The sequence below is a fragment of the Peromyscus eremicus genome, chromosome 11 (genome assembly GCF_949786415.1).
Source record: "Peromyscus eremicus chromosome 11, PerEre_H2_v1, whole genome shotgun sequence".
Classification (NCBI taxonomy): Eukaryota; Metazoa; Chordata; class Mammalia; order Rodentia; family Cricetidae; genus Peromyscus; species Peromyscus eremicus.
The window spans coordinates 13,205,435-13,229,457 of NC_081427.1; the positions used below are offsets into that span (position 1 = coordinate 13,205,435).

General features: G+C 41.4%; 1 protein-coding gene across 2 annotated transcripts in view; it reads right to left on the reverse strand.

Moving 5' to 3' along the window:
- The window catches only part of Marchf11 (membrane associated ring-CH-type finger 11), a 106,108-nt gene extending 89,279 nt beyond the window's left edge, over window positions 1-16,829 (reverse strand). Inside the window, exons 1-2 of one of the 2 annotated variants that reach the window (XM_059276205.1) lie at window positions 16,054-16,814; window positions 14,765-14,920 (exon numbers count right to left, since the gene is read on the reverse strand). In XM_059276205.1, coding sequence (XP_059132188.1) covers window positions 14,765-14,920; window positions 16,054-16,566 — 669 coding nt within the window. In that variant the 5' untranslated portion in view covers window positions 16,567-16,814. Of the gene's footprint in view, window positions 1-14,764; window positions 14,921-16,053 lie in introns of both variants that reach the window. The other variant, XM_059276206.1, reaches the window with a different exon arrangement.
- Between the last annotated feature and the right edge of the window lie 7,194 nt (window positions 16,830-24,023).

A 24,023-nucleotide genomic window follows, 5' to 3' on the forward strand; every position in this document is an offset into this window, starting at 1 on the left:
AGATGCTGATATCCCAGGTGGAAGCTGAAGGCCTGAGAAACAGGAACACTGACAGAATGCATCGACAGCCTACCAGCCTGAAAGACAGATAGAATAAGATCCAGGAAGAGCTGACACTTCTGCTCAAATACAATGACAAAAAAAAAAATTAATCCCCTGACCTAGAAACAGATAGGTGGAATTCCTTTTCCTTCCAAGAGATGGTCAGCCCTTTTGTTCTACTTAAAACTTCAATTCATTGGACAGGTCCAAACAGATCAGAAAGACATTCTGCTTGCTTCTCCTACAGATTCAAATGTCAGTCTCTCCAGAACATTCTCACAGACACACCCAGAATAATGTCTAAGAATTTGTCCAGTGCACCTACACATAAAATTAGTCATCATACCCAATTTATATCCCATATAATTAATAACGTAATATATAATTAACAAGGCCTTATAATTATTTTCTGTTTCTCTTATTAATGATCTCAGTTCTAGAATCAGAGGGCCTCATGACTTTAAGAAACCTGGCAACTTCAGGGCTTAGGGCAGGGCTTATATTGAAGCAGTAATTGATAAATGAATGAAAAAATAATCAATCATAAAATATTGATTATATAGTGCATAGTAGAAAATAACAATGATGGAATATTCTGTGGTTACCTCTGGGACATGACTAAAGTCACCCTGCAGGCCAAAAATAAACACATGTATATTAGCTGCTTGTCTTTCCACTATGACAAAATACCTGAAAAAAAAAATTAATTTAAGAATGAAAAGGTTATCCTAGCTCCTAATTTAGGGGTACAGTCCCTCAGGAAGGCCAAGGCAGCAGGAGCTCAAACAATCTGGACACATCATATCCATAATTAAAAAGTAGAGAGTAATGAATGCAAGCTTTTAGTGCTCAACTTGTTTTTTTTTCTCCACTTTATAAAATCCAGAATCCCATGACCAGAGAGTAGTCCTGTCCGTGATTAGGACAGGTCTTCATTCATCAACTAACTTAAGACAATACCCTGCAGGCGTGCCAGTGGTCCGTTTCCCAGGTAATTCTAGACTTTATCAAGTTGACAATTAGCACTAAGCACAAGCATTGCCTGTCATGGTAGGCAACTCATGGTGGCAGGAGCTTGAAGCAGCTGGTCACACTGCATCATTAGTCAGGAATCAGAGAAAGATGAAGTGTACTACTCAGCTGATTTTCTCCATTTTATACAGTCTAGGACCACAGCTTACATGTAAGGTGGAGCTTCACACCTCGCTTAACCTAACAGGCATGGCCATAGACTATCGTAATCACAATAGTCCCTCACAATCATGCCCAAATGCTTGTCTCTTATGTTGCTCTAAATCCTATTAAATGGACCATTATTAGCCATCACTACTCCACCTTGTATCAACTTGATGCTCAAGCACATCACTTTTAAGCCATAGCTTTCTACCCCTTGTCTCCATAGGCTTATGGGATTCACATAATGCAAATTGTAATTAGTACATCTTCAAAAGTCTCCAAAGACTTTAAGACTTTCAACACTATTTAAGAGATAAAAGAGCAATTCTCATATATGAGACCCAAATAATATCTTAACTGTGAGTTCTTACACAATCAAAAACAAATTGTATACCTCAATTTACAATGGCACAGAATTAACACCTGCATTCCAAAAGGGAAGAATGGGAGCAAGGCAAAGATCAAACCAAAGCAAAACCAGCTCCCAGCAGCGAAACACCAAATCCTACAGCTGCAAATCCAGTATCCAGGGCTTCTGTTGAAATCACCTGGGCTTGAAGGGAGTTGAGCATCCCCATGCTTCCAGCTGTTGCCTGCAGCACACATAGTCTCTTTCCTAAGCATCATTACTCAGGGCCTGTTACTTTCTTTAGAGAAGGCCCCATGGTCCTGGCATCTCCAACATCTCCAACCTCAATTTTGCACCTTTACACAGATATTTGCAGAGTCTAACTTAATCTAGATAATACTGATGGGGGTGTCGTTCTGTATGCTGTGAATGTGTTGCTTTGATTGGTTGACAAATAAAGCTGTTTGGCCAATGGTGAGGCAGAATAAGTTTAGGCAGGACATTCTAACTAGAGAGGGAGGAAGGAGACAGAGAGAAGAGACACTGCTAGGTGCCACCAAGAGAAGCAAGATGTAAAGGTACCAGTAAGCCACAAGCCACATGGCAAGGTATAGATTTATAGAAATGTGTTAATTTAAGATAAAAGAGCTAGCTAAAAAGAATCCTGCCATGGCCATAGTTTAAAAATAATATAAGCCTCTGTGTGTTTATTTGGCTGCAGACTGGGCAGGACACAGGAAAACTTCCAGCAACCAATGGTGCTCAACAGGTTGGCTCAAGTTTCCATGTGAAACCTGAGAATACTTAATAAGCAATTCTAAACTGAGCCAAAAACAGGTTCCTGCTTCATGTTTCATGCAGGCCATGAGATGCCGCAGCATTCGGGTTTGAGTGCAGCATGGCAGATTCCTGCTGCAGTAGACAGCAGCGTCTCCAAGTCTCACAGCACAATGTGTGACAGATTTAGCTTTTGCTAATACAGGGGGAAAAACGGTTTTGGGGCTACATGCTGCTGGATGGAGACATAGACCCACTGCCTCCCAGAGTCTGGCAGTGAGTATGGTTTCCCCAGAGCAGATGGTAAATGTAATTCTGCCATGTTAGAAAGCTGAGGTGGGTGGAGCCAGCAGCCAAAGCTGCTATTTTAGTCCTAGTAATGGTGCAGTTTAAAACAATAGATTCACAATAAAACAGATTCAGATGAAATAAACCCTAAACAGTTTACAATGTGCGTAAAAATATATGTAGGCTTGGAAGAGAGAGGAAAAGAAATATAGACAGTTATATAATGAAATAGAAAGTTTTTAAAAATAAAGTCTTTAAAGAGAAAGTAAAGGTAATATAAAAAATAAGCCACAAAAAGATGGAAATCACATGCAGAGTCTGGATTTTTAACTGCAGAGAGACATTTGATTATAAAAGCTGCTGAGTTAAATCAATATGTATATTTTAAAGACATCTTGATTTCAAAATTTATGTCTAAGGATGCGTTGCTTTGGAAAAAAGTTCTGCTTTTGTTTCCACAGAAGATGAGAACCTATGGATTGCTTCTAGGCTAATATGGTTTGATCAAAGAAGGCCCCCTGAGATGCCCACATGATCCAATATCCAAAAACAGCTTCAAGGCAACTGGCTCAGAAAATATAGCATCACAGACTATTCTAGTCAGGACTTGACCATAATTCTTAATTTTCTCAGGATCCTTTTTAGATTGCCAGCACCCTCATCCAGAAGGAAGTAGTATGAGAAGCTACGCCCAAATTCCCAAAATATTGTTTATAAATGTTTATTGTTATTTAAAGTGAGTTGATTATAAATGCAATCTCTTTCTAAAGAAGAAAAGGGGATAGTATAGATAGGACAGAATAAAAGGGTAGATTAATAAGTCTACTTTTTAAGAGCAACTTGTTTAAAAATGTTTTACATTGCTATGGATTTTAGTTTATTGATACAAATTTAGAGTTAATTTTGTTATGCTACATATATATTTCTGCTCTCGTTTAAGGTATTATGTTTATGTAACTCATTTAAATTGTCCATTACAATTAAGAAATACAGATCAATAATTAGTCTTCTATGATAGTCAAACTTATAGTCATGTTAAGTTTTCTAGGTATATGTAGATATAATTCAATTAGGTTGGTTATCTTCAAACACTTCAAAAACCTACAGAATATAACATCTAAAATGTTTCAAAAACATAGACTTTCTGGACAGTGAGGCACATCTGCTCCTGGCAGCACTGATTTACTTCAAAGAGAAAAATGGGCATTGAAGACACTCCATATGGAATTATCTTCTTCTTGGCAAAAATAGCCATTTGGGCAAGAAACTGTTCTTGCCTGGACAGCTTGACAAAATGTTGTATCAACTGGACATGCAGGACCAATGGCAAGGTGACCACTGAACTTCGCAAGGAGAGATGGTCCTTCATGTTCCTGCTTCACAGAAAAAAGCCTGTCAGACATTCTATAGGACACCAAGAAAGAAATGACTGAGAGACTAGGCCTATGGGCTGAAGATGGATGCTCCAACATTGCAGAGGAACTTTAGGTGACTGTCCAGGCAGGCAGCTGTCTCTGTCATTATAGATTTTTGGAAGTTGCTTACAATGCTCTTCCTATTTACTTAAGTAATATTATATTCTTCTGAGGTCTTTGATGTAGTGGAAGACTAGATAGTTATTATAGTTTTCCTTAGTCATGATAAAAGATAAATTAGATATGAAACTTTAGACTCACAAATATAAGATAGATGATAAAATATTTTCTTTAATTTTGCCAAATACAAATAGACTAGATGTTGTAGCTGTAATTTTTGCTTGATAACTGTTCCATTATATGTAATTTTACTATGTTAAAATTAAAACCTTCCTTTTGAATAGGAAGAAAAGGGGAAATGATGGGGATGTCATTCTGTATGCTGTGAATATGTATTGCTTTGATTGGTTGATAAATAAAGCTGTTTGGCCAATGGTGAGGCAGAATAAGGTTAGGCGGGACATTCTAACTAGAGAAGGAGGAATGAGACAGACAGAGAGAAGAGAAGCTGCTAGCTGCCACCAAGAGAAGCAAGATGTAAAGGTACCAGTGAGCCACAAGCCACGTGGCAAACTATAGATTTATAAAAATGGGTTAATTTAAGGTATGTGAGCTAGCTAACAAGAAGCCTGCCATGGCCATCATTTAAAAATAGTATAACCCTCTGCATTGTTCATTTGGGTCTGAGCAGCTGCAGAACCACAGGGCCGCGGGAGCCGGGCAGGACCAGGAAAACTTTTAGCTACATAATACTTCACAGGCATGCCCACAGGATTGTCTCCTAGTTGACTCTCAATTTCATCAAGTTGACATTATTAATCTTCACAATCTATCCCCAAACTATCGCCATGCTCTGTCACGTTAATAATCTGCATCACTCATGGTGACTTGATGGTGGAATTTCCATATAGGCAACTTGAGAGATAGATGGTATTTTTCTCCTTGCAGATTCCAAGAATGGAACTTAATCATATCTCAAACAAGGGGGCATGATTATTTTATAAGTCTTTTTCTGTAATGGACATTAGCCTCATCAGTAGCAGGTCAGAGGAGGAGATTTATAGAAGAAAAGGGTAGTCGTCACTCTTCCTTGCAAATCACTCAGAAATGTTTCAGAATCTATGTGTTTTGTACTCCATAGCCAGAAGACCACATAGCCCAAAGCTACCCAACAAATTTCAGACACATTCCTTGCAATCTTGTTAGCTAGCCTAGCATTTCCTGTGTTGGGTTTTGTTTTTACTTCTTTAAACTACTCACGTTGTCTAGATCTAACATGAAACCCACAGGAGCGACCACACTATTTCCAAATGACTGCCATGAAAGAAAGAACAATGATATATCAGGAGGCTTGAAGAAGCTCTGGGTCTGAGGCTGGCCATTATCGGTCTTGGGAAGCACTATACAGGCAAAGGCCACCATCTCTCTTCCTTGTGCACTCTTGCCAAGGGATTAGAATATTTGCTGGAAATTTCCCACCTATTCTCCCCACAAAAAAAATGATAGAAAGATGATGCTCAGAAAGTCAAGGAAGAGATGGGCCAGTGATAAAACAAATACTGGAGGGGAAAAAGAGACCCTGTCCTCTTTTATAGTCAAACATAAGATTTCACATACTTTATTTAAAAAAAAAAACTAATAGGCCATTAAAATGCATATTCATGTAAAAATCTGCAAATGTAACACAGAGAAGTTTAACAGAGTAGCTTTTGAAATGTTCTTCACAATAAGATAAAGTCCCCTGATACTTGTGGAAGATGCTACCCTTTTCTAAATTATTTTCAACAAACCACATTGAGCTTGTGTAAGTACCTTGAAATAGTTCCCTATTCATCTGAACTATTTTGTAGCTCAGTGTCATGATGGTTATTGAGGAGGAAGATGCCATTTGGCACAACTGCAAGGCCATATATAGCAAAGGAGTACCCAGAGACCTCCTGGAATAAGAGCTAGACAGTTGAGGAGCCCATCCCAAATTAAGCTCTTGGCCACTTGCATATAATCAGCAGGCTAAAAGGAGAAGCAAGACAAAAGGCACATTAAGGAAAGAGCCTCCATTATTCCGATTAGAATATATTGTCCATGTGTCACCAGTCAAAATGAACTAACTTGAGATAAAAATAGAAACAGAGTAGGAGATTCAATGTGAGTTTGCACAGCATGGCAAACTGAAGGGAGGGATGGAATGAGAAATGTCTCTTTAATAAGCCCCTACTTGCCTTTGCCTGTACTCAGTGCTTCTAGGTTTTCTTCACATCCTCCCACACAACAGTTTGCAGTCCACCTTTACTGATATCAAACTTCATTTGCATAAATCACATGAAACAGCTGTTGAATTATGAGTTACACTCACAGGGGACAAGCCGTGAAATATCCAAGGATACAGAAAGTACAAACCACAATACAGTTGTTCTCAGCAGAGTCCTCTGAGCTGGCCATGCATTTCCTTGTAATTGTAGTGATTATCTGCTCATCAGGCCACTCTCTGCCATTCTGAATGGTCCGATGCACTCCCAGTTTGTCCTCCGAGTCATCCTCTCCACTCTCAGAAGGTCCAAGAATAGAAGGAAGCTGAGTTTCCTTTGTCCTGATCCCTTTAGTCACAGCACAGCAAAGCCACACACATGGTAAAGCAGGAAATGAGCAAGGAGGAAACAGTCTGCCCATTGCTATATTCCCCTTTGCTGAAGTAGTGTACCCAGCACTCAAAAATCATCTTTGAACTTACGTTGCAATGGTACAAACCACGCATCAAAAAAAAAAAAATGTAGCCTTGTTTTTCTGTCAGGTGGCAGATTTCATAGCAAAAATGTATATCCAGTAGACTCTCTTAGCAGGTCATCTACAGCCATGAGCACATAGTGAAATTTCCAACAACTTATTCAAATTCCCTGAGCAAATGGTATGGGAAACCCTTCAACCAGTGACAATCTCAAGAAAGCAAGTGTGTCATACATAGCAATTCCATTTTCACTGAATCTTTTTTCATGACATTTTATGTTTTTTAAAGAGTGGATACATCTCACTGGAAGCTGTTTTTGATCTCTTGTTTTTCTAAATCTGGGTTTTAAAAAACAGATCTTTTTATTGCTTTTGAGGCTTTTTGTTGCAGTCTAAAAAACTGAAAACATTGGTCCAGGTATATTCTGAATCTCACTGCTAGCAGATTTAAGAAGACAGATGGGAAACGAACAGCCAGCAAACAGAAAATCAACCCGCACTCAGGTGATGAAAGCAATTTTAATTCCTTAAGACAAAGTCTCACTGCAGAAGTAACAGAACAGCTATAATTCTAGAGCTTTGCTAAAATGCTCACTCATGTATTCACACACTCACTCATTCATTCCTATCACCATTATTCACTGAATGCTCACAAAGTGACCAAAAAGATATTTAATCTCAAGCAATATTGTGCTTTATTCTGTGATTTGTTCTAAAACTTGTTTCACTCAAGATTATGCATGCCCCATTAGAAATCCAGGTCTAAAAACCCTAAGCAAAGTAGAGGATTTCAATATCAGGACATTCAGAAGGAACTATGGACACCTGGTGAGTGGCAGATGCTGGACAGATCTGTGTCTGGATGGGCCCACTAGCACTCTCCAGATGTGTGCCAGGACTCACTGAGATGAGAGGATGACTTTCTCCAAGGATACTGAGGGCTTCTGTGGCCCTGTCTTCCATTTCTGGGGATACTGAAACCATCTCTGTGGTCTGAAACAACTAAGAAACTATTTGAAAGGAATAATGGGTTGAATATTTAGCAATAGTCAGTATTTAATACTTTTATGAAGCAGAAATGTCAACATCTTCTAAATGATGTAAACTCATGATTTTTCTTAAAGTTGCAAACATTAAAACTAAAAACATGTTGCCCATGTGATTCTCTAAGAGATACCCAAGTCTGCCTTCCATTGTTGGAACTACTGCTGACCACCATGGAGCAGACGAAGTTCTGTAACTGTTTTTTGTATATGCTGCAATTTTTACATTTTAAAATGAAAGGAGGGGAAAACTCAAAGGAGTACCATTCCTTGAAACATTATGATTAAGTGAAATTAAAGCTCCAGTGTTGCTAAGTGCAATTCCCCTGGAATACAATCATATCTCTTCATCTATGTGGAATCTGCAGCTGCTTCCAAGCTAGGGTGGTAGCCATGATGCTCCTAGGAGTTTAATTAACTTTCTATTCTGGCCCTCTGATTTAAATAACCAGGTATCAAGTGAAGACATGTTGGAGCTGTTTGTAGTCCTCTAATCAAATATTCTATGCTACCCTAACTTGCTTTGAGGGATAGATCCACCTACATTTATACTGTAGATCCTTTCTAGAAGAGGCAGCTAAGTGAACAGCACAGACAGCAAAGAGGAGAAAACGTATCAAAAGAAAGGGAAGATACACTTTAAAACATCTATAAAATATGGAAAAGCAGATGTATGTGAAGGAGAAATTTCTGGAAGGTATCATCTACATAATCCACATTGTCTCCCAGCCCCCTCCATGTACAGGTTTTTAAAAGCACCAGAACACATGAAGTCCCAAATGCTCCCTCCTACCTCCCCTCCCCTTTTCCTGTCTCAGAGCCATCTGGCTTTGGGACAATTGGAGAATCAACAATACACAGTTCTGTACAGTAAACATGACAGCTATAGTAGTACACAAAGCTCATCTACATATTTCATTCAGCAGAGAATCATCAATCTTGTCTACTGAATGAAATACAGATTCACATGTCTTGAGAATTAGCAAATAAGTGAAACCAAACCAATTTCTAAGGTAAAGAAAGTTTCTTGTGAGGTGTTCCCTGTTTGTCTTGGCATTTTTAGTTGCCTACAACTTATGCCAGCATATACATCTGAAATATATGTCTGAACACCGTCTTTTTGACATTGGGAATGATCATGAAAAGCTTTGCCTCTGCCCCTCATCTGCTACTGAACCCATGAAAATGTCAACAGGAGCAACAGATAGATTAAAAAGTCAAATTGAGACAAGGTTGCACACATGTGGACATGTTGATCATTATGAGTGAAAATGGTCAGGGTACTATTGCCTTAAAAGGTAGCTGGCCAGCATGCAAGCCTCAGTCCTTCCCTAGGTAGACAGACCAAGTAGACAACATTCATCTTTTCCTCTGTTCCAGTAATGGCAGAGGAGTAAGGAAATTGTGGGGCATGGGTGTCTATTTCCCTGTTGATCTGCTGCTTTGTGATGCTCTGCCAAACCACCCTGTGTCATTACCCTCCAACAACCTCTAAGGCTCCCTAGCTTCCCACTGACTGGCCACATGCAATTCACCTGATGGTGGCCATTCCAAACTACAAATTAACAATGGCTCTCTGACTTTGAATAAACCTATCCTGGAAAATAACTACATTTAAAAGTCTCCAATTTTCAGATTTTTAAATACAAGAAGACTCAAGATGGATGTAAATTAGACTCATGGGGAGGGACATTTGAACTGTAAGTATGTTTGCAACACTGAGATCAGTATATCTCAGTGCTTTCAAAAATACTGATTTATTAATAATTTATAATAATGGGTTCAGTTAGAAACAAGTAAAAACCTAGGTGAAGATCAATGTTGGAAAAATAAAACAAACTGTGGAATTCACACTCACCTGGTTACAGAGCAATCTGAATGCCGATGGATTATGATGTGTATATACAAAAGAAGACTATTTAGTCTTACACAAAGCAAAAGTAACAAAAAGAATCTCTGTCACTTGCCATAATATGGGTGAAGCTTAAGAGTTTCATGTTAAGTGGAATAAGCCTGGAATTGGGTCATAAATACCATATGACTTCACTTGTGTGTGGAATGCACAAAATATTGATTTTTTGCCAGTAGAATGGCAATTATCAAAAGATGAGATGGGGTTGGAGTATGGGAAAGAGAAAAATGTGGTCACCGAGTATAAAATTGCAGCTAGATGCAGGGAGCAAATTCTGGTTCCCCATGTTGTTAACAACAATGTTACCTGTATTTCAAAAGAGCTAAAATACCATGTTTTAGATAATCTGACCACAAAAAAAATGTTAAATATCTGATGTGGTGAATACATGAATTCATCATATTTAATCATTCTACAATGTATCCATGCACTGGAACATCTCTTTGTACCCTGTAAGCTTATACAATTATTATTAATTAGTTAAAAATAAAACTTAAAGAGTAATATGGAAAGAGGGCAGTAACAATTTAGTGACAATAGAGGGGTAACAGGAATCACCTCTTATCAGAGGGGACCTAAACCTCTATCTCTTAGCAGGTTGAACAAGTAACAATGATGACGGACAAGGAGAAATCGCAGCCATTCTAAGCATGCCATGTATGTTTATGAAGTTAATGTGCAAAATAACATATGGAATAGGTTTCATCATGATCTCCCTTTGAAAGATAAGTCATTCCTAGAGAAATGGCTCAGAGGGAAAAGGCACCTGCTACCAAGCCTGGTGACTCAAGTTTGATCTTCAAAATTCACATGGCAGAAGAAGAGAACCAACTGGCGTAAGTGGTCTGTCCTCTGACCTCCACAAGAATGGCATGGCATATATGCACATGCATGTGTGTACACACATACACACACACACACACACACACACACACACAAACACACACACACATACCACAAATGCACACACATACTAAGCAAATAAAGGTAAAGACTATTAAATATAAGTTATCTCACATGTACATAATATTATTGTTAGGGCTTCTTGTGTATGTAACTTTTTCTATCTGGAGGCACTGCAGTCTGAGTTTTACTTCAAGGTTAAAGTGTCCCACCCAGCATATAACCTAGTAAATGTTTTCCCCTCAAAGAGTTATATTATCAACAGCATTCATAAGCTACAACATGGCTTCATCAGTTTATAATGTCACCAACATCTTGAAGTAAATGTGATCTTATATGCTCATGCATCTCAATTCTCAAACTTAATTATGTGATTCAAAACAGAATTAGCTTTAACTCTTAAAATACCATTAATGTATCATCTTGGATGTATTAATAAATAAATTCTGTAAGTAGGGAGGAAGGTAAATGCATTTTAATCACCTCAAATGTCTTAATTAACTCCTACTGCTAATGACGCAACAATTAAGGTGTAAATGTGTCTGCTCGATTTCTCCTAGATTCTACCACTGAGCATAACTAAAACATAAGTCAAGCAAGTGGGAGAATTTGAATCTTGATGAGAAAAAAAAAAGTGAGTGAAACTAAAGTGTTAGGCACTCTGTGGCATGTTTTGTTCACACATGCCTGTTTCCTGACCATCACTGTCCCTGTCTCCTCAATGAAAAAATATGAACATGATGACATGATGGTAACAAACATTCCTGGAAAGCGCATGATCAAACACATCAAACACCAAGGGGCAAGTCAAACTTCCATGCACTGATAGCCTCCTTCAGCTCAGAGCCCCCAGTAGGGAAGTTATAACGATGCCTACTGGTCCACATGGATCTGGTAAAGATCAAATTGAGAGATCTGGATGGGAAGGCTAGTCACGCTAGACACTTTTTCCTGCAGAGATGGTCTCTCTTTAAAAAAGGTCTGACTCCAGAAGTAGAGTCAGTTTGCCCTTCTCTTGAATCAGAGCCAGACTAAATTTGCTTTAGATAGAGAACACAGCAGATGTGAAATCAAGTCACTTCCAAGGTTGAGCCTTAATAGATTTGTAATGCTCACTTGCATCCTCCTAAGACCCAGACACCACAGTGCTGGAAGCACAGGATGTGGGAAGAGAACTGGGGTACCAGTAAGTATCTCCAGACTGAACCCCAGTCAACAGCCAGTACCAAAAACAAGTCAAAGGGGCAAGCCATCCAGGATGCTCTGACAAGGCCAAACCTCTGGATTATAGTTCCAGGTAATTCCATGTATGGAACAAAGCTCCCTAGCTGACCTCAGTCAACACGCAGACTCTAGTGAGATAAGTTATAGTGGCTGTTTAACCACTAAGAATTTAGGAAGCTTGTTATACAACAAAAGACTTTCTAATCCTTCTTAGAGATCTGAGTTAACACCAGCTCCCACTTGCCTCAAGTCTCACTCATGAAAGACCCTGAAATATCAAGCAGGCTATCAGAACTTTCCAGAGAAGAGAAGAACTTCTAACACAGTGGTTAAGACCACAGACCCTGAAGTCAGGTTGACTGAGTTAGAATGCTGATATATCCTTAGGAGAGACTGGCTATGTTCCAGTTTCACATTGTGTAATGTAGAGATAACATATCGCTCAGATTACTAATATGTTACAAAGACTAAATATCAGTATTGTGTGTGTAAGGCATTCTGAACAGTGGCTGCCACAGACTAACTGCTCAGTAAATACTCCTGCTCAATATTATTGTTTATTCCCTGTTCTGTTCTAGTCCAGTGAACTGCCTGCTCATAGCTATGAGGTGACCCCATGCTTAGGAAACAGAGAGACAGGCATGGAAATGAAGAGCCGTGCACATGCCTCCTGTTTGGTTCTGCCCAGGGGGAGGTGACTTTATATCAGGCCATAGGAACACGGAAGTAATGACTGATAACTCCCATGGCCCTCACATTAAGAGTCAGAGTGAATGCTCAGGTTGTGGATCATCCATAATGAAATTATCAAGCTGGGAACCAAACTCTTCATCTGGGCATTAAAAATCCATTGTTTGGGGCTTCATGACCAACTCCAGTTACGTAAGGGTAGCAAGCTTGGACTTGGAATACAGCCCAGTGGTAGAATATTTGCTTCATATGTGTGAGGGACCTAGTTCAATCCCTAGCACCTTAAAAAATGAGCTCCAAGCTTTATATGTATTGAGTGTAGTCTTACGAAGTTCTTTCATCTATGCATGATACAACAACATACTAGCAGAGCATTCATATGAACCTTTTTCTAAACATTACTTTCCATCTCAGTGTCATAATGAGATAATGTCACAGATCATATGTGTGTGTATGTATATATTCCTGCTCAATATATGTGCATATATATAATATATATATAATATATATATTAACACAACTAATCTTAAATACAATAGTAATGTTGGGTTAACTTGGGGGATTTTGATTTTTTGAGGGGAAAGTGTTTGGGGAATTGCTTTTGTTAAAGTAATTACGGTATTTTTAATGAGCAAAATACATGAATTCCTTTTGCTCTAGGATTATAATGACTATAAATAGTATTATTTGCCCTAGACTTTTACGTCTGCTCAGTGTTCATAAAGAGCCTATTTCTATTTACTGCAAAATTGGTGTTCAAAAGCAATGAACATATAGTAGCTCTCAATTAAATTTTTGAAATTTCTGGCATCACGCTGTAGCTCCACTCATCTTCTCACTAGGCTCACTACTGAGGACAAGACTCCTGTCTCTTACCTCTCATGCATTCTACTCATCATAGACACAACAATGTCAACCGTGCCATGACCTTTGGACACGGCAGCATAACTAGATCGATTAACACAGTCAGAAGTTCTGGAGAAGGTGTCAGGTCTGTGCCTGACTGCAATGTGGCCATGCTTCTCATTAGCTTCCCCTTTTCAAGTAACTTGTAAGCTTGAGGTGGAGAAATTCCCTTTTTCATTTCATGATTGCTAATCATAACTTAAATGCAACTCTCAGAGATGCAAATTAACTACAATAATAAATAGGGTACCAATTAAATACTAAGAAATTTAAATTATTAAATAATAATGATAAATACATTATTTAGTAATAAAATAATAATTCACATTCTAGGTTTCTTCAGAAACACTACAGTGCCATGCACGTTATATAGCTCAATGTAAATTGGATCTGATAATTTAGATACAAACAAGGGCCACTAGGTTCAATCATGTTGCCCTCCACACTTTCCCATTGCCTCTTTCATGTCTGGTGAATAGCTCACTGCTGAATTTACTGCCAGATCTCTGCTACACAGTTCCTCACTTTGCTCTAAAATATCATTCTTAATATTCTGAACTTGAGTCATTTCCACCAAGAAAAATCAGGGGATGGGGAGAAAGAAGCCTATTGGGGAGGGGGGCATTTGCCTGCCTATGATATTGCATCACTGTGTGCTTTTACACAAAAGTTTGAAGCTATGTACAACTTCAGCAGCATTGTTAAGAGCAGCTGCAGGGACATGCCTGCATCCACTTGGTAACTGAATGCCACCAAGAATTAATACGGACGGAATTGAACTCATGTGGAACAGAAGCTTAAGGAGGAAGAATACTCAAGAGTTGAGCTGACAGGTTCAACTGGAAGTTTCTGCACTGGTAAGTAGCCACTTCATTTGCATCTATTTTCCATAAAATGAGCTCAGCATAGTTTAAATAAATGTAAAAATGCTTGCTAAACATACTGTATAGCATCTCTAATCAACAAAACAGATTAAGTAGATTCTGTGACATGTTATCAACTTAGTCCTTAAGAAATGGAGCTGGCTATCATTTGATCAGTAAACAACAAATTATCAAGGAAATCATTTAGTTAAAACATCCTTTGGATTTCTCAGATAAAACGTCATGGCACAGCCTACAAATTCTAAATGGTGGGCTCACTTCAACTCGCATTAAATGTGCCTAAGTAGCATTAAGGGGATCGCTTAGGCAAAAATGAAAGTCAAGTGTACCCGTGTTAACAAAATTATTCCTGGAAGAGTAAGCGCCGTGTCTACCTGGCAAGGCTGCTTCATCTTAATGGCCGTGACGTGGTACCGATAGCAGCACAGTTCGCACGTCCAGGAACCTCTCTCGCTGATCCACTTTAGCAGACACAGCTGATGGGTATACCGAACAGAACCGTCGCATCGGCAGGGATTTAACAACTCACCCTGAAAAGAAAACGGCTCGCTGTGAATAGTCCTGTTTCTGCCTCCACTTACAAACCCTAAGCTCTCCTTCTTCCCCTTCTAAACGATTTAGCCAGAAAGATACAAGCATCAAGCTCTATCCCAGAAAACCAAATTAAATTTTTATATGTCTGATGGGAATGATATTAAAGTCTTAAAAAAAAAAACTATTTCCAAGATAGTGCTTAGAGTTATGACATAAATGTTCCTCTGACATGCAAAATGTCTGCAAGACATAGCCCCCAATACCCTTGGGAGAAAGCTCTACTATTAAATCTCTTTAATAACTTTTAAGTGGATGGTCAGATGCATTTCCTCTGCAGTTATTCTTAATCATTGCTGAAGAAGAAATGCATGGCGGAAAGCAACTCATAGTATCATTATGCTTTTACTTTTTCTAAATGCAGCATCATAAATATTGACTCGGGGCACTATGTTTCTGAAAGCCTGCATATTCTTATGCAACTTCCTTACTTTTAAAGACATTAAACCCAGTGTTTTCACACACTTTGGAAGGGCGATGCATTATCTTCCCCCCCCCCCAGCATGATGCTTCTCATGAAAGTTTTCATATGCCTCTAATGGTGCTTGTAATTTTTGAAATGTGTTTCTAACAAAACATCAAGCACATCAATTGGCTAAAATAGCCTTTCTTTTTTTAATGTACTTCCTTTTGCAGAACTGTAGTGCCTTTTGCATTAATAATTTGCAATAAAGGAAATATATCCTTTTAGTATTGTAGCACGACTTACCCTCCCCCCCCCCCCATACCCCCTATTTGTAGTCTGAGACTACGCTTTCTGGATACATTAATAGAAAAGAGACTTCACCTTTGCATCCTATAGATTTGACTCTACTTATAAACTAAAACGCTTTGAGTAATTCACAAGAAACGCTTGATGGTGTTACCATTATAGCACCTGAGGCGTAACCGATTGCAAAATCAGGTAGAGGGAAAAAGTGTCGGTTAAATTTACTTCTGTATCTGCCATCAGGACACTTTATCTGCCTTCCCAGAAAGCGGACTGGAGTGGAAAGCACAGCTACGAGGCGTGCGCTGTCCGCGGTGCTGAAAAGGCTCACCGCCTGCAGACCTGGGCTCCCTCTGGCCTTACCTGCTCGGCGCCCTGGAAGCAGATCTTGCAAATGGGCTGATGGTGCTGGTGCTGATGCCCCGAGCGCTGGTCGCCGCTGCTGCTGCTGCGGCTGCTGCACACGGAGCGTGTCTCGGGCTGATCTCCCGTGCCCCGCCGCTCGCCCTCCCCGCACGCACCGGCCTCGGGCTCCCCCGGGCCGCCTTTCTCCGCCGCTGCCTCGGGGAGCGCCACCTCAGGAAGGCGCCTCGGACCTTCGCAAGAGTCGCCGGCCGCTGACACCTCCTGGTCGCGGGGCAACAGAGACGGCGGCAGCGGCTCCTCCGCACCCTTGCGTCTTAGGGCCACCTCTACCGGCGGCTCGCCCGACCCCGCGGTGCGCTCCGGAGGAGCGGGCAGAGGCGGCCGGTAGCGTGGGGAGGTGGGGACCAGGGCCGGCTCTCCCGGCGGCGGGGGCGGAGGCGGCGGGGGCAGGGGAGGCTCGGCTTCGCGGCTGTCCACCCGGCTACACCGATTGCTGCCCTCGTTGCTCATGGTGGAACCGCCGCCGCCCTCCTGCCCGCCCGGTGGCGGGCCGGGCGCGGACTGCAGCCAGAGAAGAGCACTAGGGGAGGCTGGAGAGGGAGGAGGGAGGAGGGCTGGAAGGGGCACCCGGGCACCAGGACTGGGAGGGCGGGACCGGGAGGGGACGCGGAGGACCGGCGCGGCGGCGGCAGAAGCGGCTGTTCGGCTGAGCCGCCGGCTCGGCTCTGATGGAGGCGGCGCAGAGTTCGGCTGCGCGTGCCAGGCGCGCGAAGGGGTGGGTGGGGGGAGGGAGGGAGGGAGGGAGCGCGGAGATGCGCAGGGAGGCTGGGAGGGAGCAGGCGTGGGACTGGGAGAGGAGGAGGGGGCCGGGGGTGGGGGGGACGAGTCGTGCGTGAGAGGGAGGTGTGGGTGCAGAAGAGGACCCGACTGGAACTGGGGGATCCCTGGGCCGCTTCCACCAACCCCGCCCCGGGCCGCTCACGTCGGTTCCGGGGCGGATTGCCCCTCTCAGAAGCGCGCGGCACTGCGGCTCCCGTGAGCTAGGGAAAGGGGGAGGGGTCGGAAGCTGCTGATCCAAAAACCGTTACTGGGTGGGTCTGAGGGGGGAATTCCGTGGCACTGGCCGGGTGGGGGCGCGATGGGCCAAGAGGAGCCCCGCCGCGTGGGAGTTGGGACGAGGGAGAGGTAGGTATCCCCGTGGTGCAAGAACCCATTGAACAGAGGCGCGCGGGAAAGGGCTCCTGGGGACTGATGCTCTAACTGCTTTTTACTCTACTGTTGTTTGGGGGATCCCAGCCCTTTCCCCCTCAGGGGACTCTGCATCCCTTGCCTTCAAACAGAAGCCTCTAGAACCTTTGTCATCCCACTGTTTTCCCCCCTCCTTGAATCCTTCAGTCCCTCTCTCCTGCAGTATGCATCCTGGGTTTGTAAATTTTTCAGATGCCTCAGAGGGTGGAGGGTCACATCCTGTGGCAATGCCCCGCTGTGTGGCTTGTGTGGCTTGTGGATCTCCATCCTTATAGCAATGTCGCTGCCTCCTTCCCGGGAGAAGGGGCTACAGCCTTGAACCTCTATTTGACTCAGTCTGGTTTCTCTCTCAAACTCCTTCTGAGGCCCGCCCGGTTCTTTTTTGAAGGGGACCCCCACCCCGCGAGCGCCCCGCTTTCTGACAGGGTACTGGACAGAAATCTGCGCTCCTGCACTCTGGCAGTGTGTTCCAAATCCGGCAGTCTGAATTCTTAAGGCATTGGATTTATACCCTGAAAGGTGTCTATGCAAATCAATTGTGACTTTTCACTGATGTGGCACTTTAATGATTTGGACACAGCAACTGGCCCTGGAAACATTGGTTTTTGCCTAACTTCATAGCTGAAGAACCAGGGTTAGATAGGCAAGCCACCGCATCGCTCAAGGTCACCAGCCTATTAAAGGACTTTTAAGATACTTGACTGACTTCAGCTTTCCTGGCTCCGGCAGGGAGGGCCGGGGGATGGGGGGCTGCATTCTCTCCCAATCCTTTCTTCATCCTCTTGAAATAGTTCTATAGTATGTGGTTTGTTTGGTGTCTCTAACTCCAGTTAACAGATTTTGAAATGGTTGAGACAAAATACCAGCTTAAGTAAGTTTTTCAATTATACATGTGGTGGTATGAAGTATATTTGCCTTTCACAAAAAAAAAAAAGACAAGACACAAATCTTTTGACATATATCAGTGTGATCTGGATGAAGTTGCAAAAAAAAAAAAAAAAAGTCAAGAATGCTTTGTCACAAATGGCCTCGGATGAAACAGCTTCCAGGAATGTCCTCTCACACTTAGTTCCCTCAGACCAGTTTATTTTTGGTAGCAGAGTGGCAGGCAGCAAACACAGTTTTAAAATAATCCTTGCAGGCCCTAGGAACTTACCACATTGAAGAAATGTGATTGTAGATCGGTGTTGTTTGGGTCTTCACCTGTCAAAATTACACTGCGCACATTTATATATTACCCCACTCCTAAGATTTTCATAACTATTAATATACTCAGAAGCCTAGATCATAAATTCTTAAAGGGATACAAAATTTATATTTAATGCCAAGTAATTCAATGTATTGCTAATAAATCTCTATGAGATATTACAAAATATTGTCATTAAAGGACAAAATGAAGGCAGAGATTGTATGGATAGCTAAGCAGGTAAACAGCATCTAGGTGTGTCCTTTCAGTTGCTTATTTCTGGAAAAAAAATAACTCCAATAACAGAAAATTCCATTTCCTTAATATGATTGCTAACCACATAAAAACTGAAGGAAACATTGTTTCCCAGCTTCGTTGAAATCAGAGGTAAATCCCCTTTCCCCTGACCCCCAAAGTCTTGTTAGGGATCTTCCCTTTACCTACTGAGTCTTCAAGGAGTGGTAGAAACTGTGACTTTTGACCTCTGCTGTAGAAGTGTGGAGTCATGGGAGACAGGGAAAGAGGAACTGTCAACACCCAAGTGGAAGAGAGGAAGGAGGCACCCAAAGAAGAGCTGAGGAAGGACACCACAGCTCCCACAGTCCCCAGACACTGATGTGTATGAACCTAGTTTTTTTAAAAAATCAAGTTCTGTCAAATGCAAGTAAATGTTGGAATGTATATGGAACCATTCTTAACTTATATAAATAAGGAGAAAGCTAAAAATAACAAAGAAGATTAAAGAAATCCATCATTATGCTCCCCACATACATCCTTCACTAGGCGGGCTGTTTCACTGTGAAGTACGGACCCTTTAGACCTCACTAGCTGAATCTAAGAATGGTGGGAAAATGAGAAAGAGCCAGGCAAGTGTCAGATGCTCTTCTGTAGCATCAATGTACATCCCTAAGAGTTTCTTCTGCAGCTTCCCTAGTGTGCACACCCTGGAATTAGATGCTGAGATCACTTCAAGGGAAAAGGGTTAGACAGCAGTTAATGCAGGCTATGGCAGGTGGGAGTGATTTTAGATTTATCCTGAATCTGGACTAGGCGTGATGGCCTTGATATGCCCTTCAAACAAATAAAAATAGCCTGGAGAGCTCTTTAGAATTGCTCCTTTAAATCGTTTAAGTGTAGCTCTTACAGATATTCCAAAATTGTTCCTTTGGCACTTTTAGGATACATTGATACCTCCATGGAGATGGAATCCACATAGTATTCTCGGTTGTCTTCACACATCCAAGAAAGGAAACTAAGAATCCAGCCTATACTTAATCCCCAAATCATTTCCCTAGCCTTACACTGTGCTTGACAGTGAGGAGCTACACACACCATACCCAGCACTCACCTGTGAGGAGTATATCTTTGTAAGGCACCAGAACCTAAGCAGTGTCTGTGGCCTCATGTCAGCATGGGTGCATGTGCAGAGAGGTCCACAACGTACAGCTTCCCTCCGCCCCACTTAACCCTAGCTTCACATACCGGTTGTATCAACCAAAGCCATGTCTCACTAAGCAGGTCCAGTCCAAAAGCAGGTGACACCCCTAAGCCTTTTGTTCATCTTTATTATGCCAGTAGCCAGTTGCTCACTCACTGTGTTGCTCAAACCAAAAATTTTTGACGTCATCTTTGCATTTCCTTTTTCACCTTAGTGTATGAAATTTAAAAGTCCTTCAAATGTGCTTTCAAAATATATACCAAATTCTACGACTTCTTTTCACCGCTGTGCCCTCTGTCCCAGTTCAGACCACCATCCTGGTGCACCTGGCCCATCAGCATGGATCCTGACTGCCCCTGTGCTTCCCACCATGGAACCATCTCCTGCAACAGCCAGGTGATCTGATTCAAGTACGAATTCAACCCATCAGCTCCCTGCTCAGCATCACTGATGCTTCCCATCATGCTTGGTGTACTATTAAAAACCTTAGCACACCCCTACCCCTATCTCTGAAGACATCTGCATACCCTACCCAGAATTCATTTATTTCCAAGGATCTCTTTCTTCTCTATTCCTGTCTTTAAGACTCTGTCCCGTCTCTCACTTCACTCACCCTCTCCATCTGAAACAAGATCTTCCAGTCTCATTATAAGTCTGACCTTAGCCAAGTTCCCTGGTTCATCACACCACCTAACATCTGCTCATTCATCCCACCACCTAACATCTACTCATATATTCATATAGTGCGTTTTTTCTTGTTTGTTTTCTCACGCAGCATCTTTGATGTAGTCTTTCCCTATAGGAAACTTTCCTCCTCAGGGTTCTATTGCCAATGCCTAGAACAGAGCAATGCACAGCAAATATTTACAAAATTAAAAAAAAAACAAATAGTCTATCAGGAAGGAAATTATTCACCAGCTTCTGTGTTTAAGGCACTGCAAGGCTGGTTAAGCTGAAATTCTCAGGTGGGAATGCAATCATCAGTAGACTTCTTCCATAGGATGCAAACTATTCTTCTCCACTTCTTAACTGGGTTAATAAAAATTATCTCATGTTCTTAGTCACTTGTAGTTATTCTCTACTTAGTCTTTGTTACCAGGGGTAAGTGAAGTCAAAATCTTAGATGATTTGACCATGTTCAACAAAGACACATACATGACCAATATTAAAATTCATGCCACTGGACTTAGGGAGTCAGAGTGAAGGAGAAAGGAGAAACAATGGGCAATCTGACTAATCTTGTTACAGACTTGCTGTGTCCTCAGGTTTTACATGATTTGACATTTTAGTATTTGTCAAGAGAGCATATTCTTTCTTCCCATCTTTCTAATATTGATTACTACATCTCCCCATGGTTTTCTATCCCTGGTAATGTTTCCACTCTTAAAGGCTTCCAAATCTAAGATAGCCAGGTCCCCTCTACCTTTACTATGCTCACTGGTCCTCACCAACTTAATAACTGACTACAGTTCTCCAAGTCCCTGGTCTCATCTCTTCACTGGTCCCCACCAACTTAACAACTTGGACTACAGTCCTCCAAGTCCCCTGTCTCATCTCTAAAAGCTCTGGGATACCTAAACTCTGCAAACAAACAAATGTCATCAAAACTTCCTGATTGCCACCCAAACTACCCCCCCTTCAGCCCCCTCCCCAAATGTTCTGAGACCTTGAATACAAGAAACTGATCTCTTAAAGATTGTGCATGGTTTGTAAAAGATCATATTGCACTAAAATCATAAGGAATCCTTGTGTTCTCCCCTGTCTTGAACCTTGGAAACACAAAAGAGTTCTTCACATCAGAGATGTTAATGCCCAAAGTGCCTAATTAAAACACTGTGGATGTCTGCATGCACAGGGCATCCAGAACCAACCTGCCATCTGGAATATAGTAAAATCGATGTCACTTGACAGGGCAGCCAAAACTCTAATAAAGCCATCTCTGATTCTGCTCAGCTGAAAATTATCTTGTTTTCTACCAAACTCATACATTAAATGTGATTTTATGCTACATCTTGAGTGCTATGCCTTGCATTATGGCATTAGGTATGTTTTTATTTGGGCCTTTCCCATTGTTCTACATATTAATCTATTTGAGTCTATCTGTGCACATATAACCCTTTTCTCTAAGGGCTATAATTACTATGATGCTCAGTAAGCATGAATTAAACATTAAATTAACATAAATTTTAATTCAAAATAACTTATTTTTAAGTTATTAATACACTTTTAAACAAGTAACAACCTAAAAAGAGATGTGTTCCCACCATGCTTGGGTAGAGGGCAGAGGAGTCAGCTATAAAACTTGCTAATGCAGACAACCACTTCATAAGTAGCTTTGGCAAAGACTCTGTCCCAAAGAACCATTCAAGAGCTACAGTGTGTCCAGGGGAATTGCCAAGCTTCCTTCCTCTTTCACCTGTCCTTACCCTCCTTTCTCCAAATTGCTAATCACACTACCAGGACATGAGACCTTGTTGAGAAGAGTGGAAAGCTGAAGCAAGAAGGAACATTAGTTTTCTGGCTTTCACATTGATGCGAATCGGTCTGCCCCAGTGCCTATTTCTTTCATTGGGGCCTCTACCATAGAGGCGCTCTTCAACAAGGAAGAGAACCAGCTCCAAGCTTACACTAGACCACTAACCCCAACAGCCTCCCTCTGCACCATTCCCCAGACCTTAAACATTCCAAAGGTGAGTTATGATGTCCCCAAGTACATCATACACTGATGACCAGCCAGTGAAGATTCCATCAACAAAATGCAGAATTACTGTGAGTCATTACCAACTTCTCAAAGGGAGGGAAGTGTTCTTCCCAAAGGAACAACTGCTTGACTAATAAAAAGCTCCCATTATGCCTACTTCTTGGATGTAATCTGTAGCTTGTACCAACTATTGTATTTGCCACCTACTGCTATCCAACTGAATTCCCCCACCCCCACACCTAGCCCTCTCCTCCGCTAAAGCTATAGCATGAAACTGCACTTCCAGATGTACTTGTTATCATGATACAAAAGCAAGCATTATAAAAACTTTACGTATACAATGGATGCCTACATGCTAAAAAATGTAGAAAGGCTTGAATTAATAAGGCATAAATTAATCATTTATAAACATAACATATAGGGGCCAGCAAGATAACAGAAGGTAAAGATGTCTTTTTCCAAGCCCAGTGACCAGTATATGATACCCAGGATCCACAAAGGAGAGAGTGACTCCCACAAGTTGTTCTCTAGCCTACACACACACACACACACACACACAAATAAAATTTAAAATGTAAAATAATATTTGATACTGTCATGGGCCCAACTGTTAATATATATTAAAGATTGATTGTTAAAAAAAATACATCATTTGTACAGTCAACAATTAGCAAATCAAATCTGCTGGACTGTGCCCTTTGACTGATATTTTAATACCAGTATAAAAACTGAAAATATGGGAACAAAAGATGAAATACATTGCATAGATTAAGAATTGTAAGATTAAAAGTGTTATGAAAGTCTAGAAATACAAATAGTTCCGTATGGAAAAGGAGATTCATTGCAGTAAAGCTTCTCAGAGTAGATCATTTGAGCTGGGTTTAAACGACAGACAAGAATATGTTAGAGGTAGTCCAGCTTAACCAAATCAAGGGGCTAGAGAAACTGCCTCTCGTGCATAGTGAGCTCCGTGTGAGGGCTGAAATGCAAAGGCCAAGAGGAATTGTGAAGTAGGCACGAGAGTGAATAGCATTGGAATGAAAGAGTGACCAGTGGGACAAGCAAGGACTTCCCGCTCAAAGCCATCCCTGCAAGGTTTGACCATTTACCTACCAAGATCAAACGCAACCTAAACCTAGAGCTGAGAGTCAGGAAATGAACAAACCGCCCCCTAACAGATCACCTCAGCCCATGCCCTGGACAGTCTCGTAGATTTATTTATTAATGTCCCCACTTGTTCAGGTGATATGACATGGTCTTTTTTTATTTTTTAATCTTAAGTAGAATCCGACTAAATATGCTTCCTACTAAATAGAATTCTACTAAATATGCCCGATTTCCCTGCCCACAGCATACTGTAAACAACAATTTGGAAATGTAAGTAGTACCCCCAG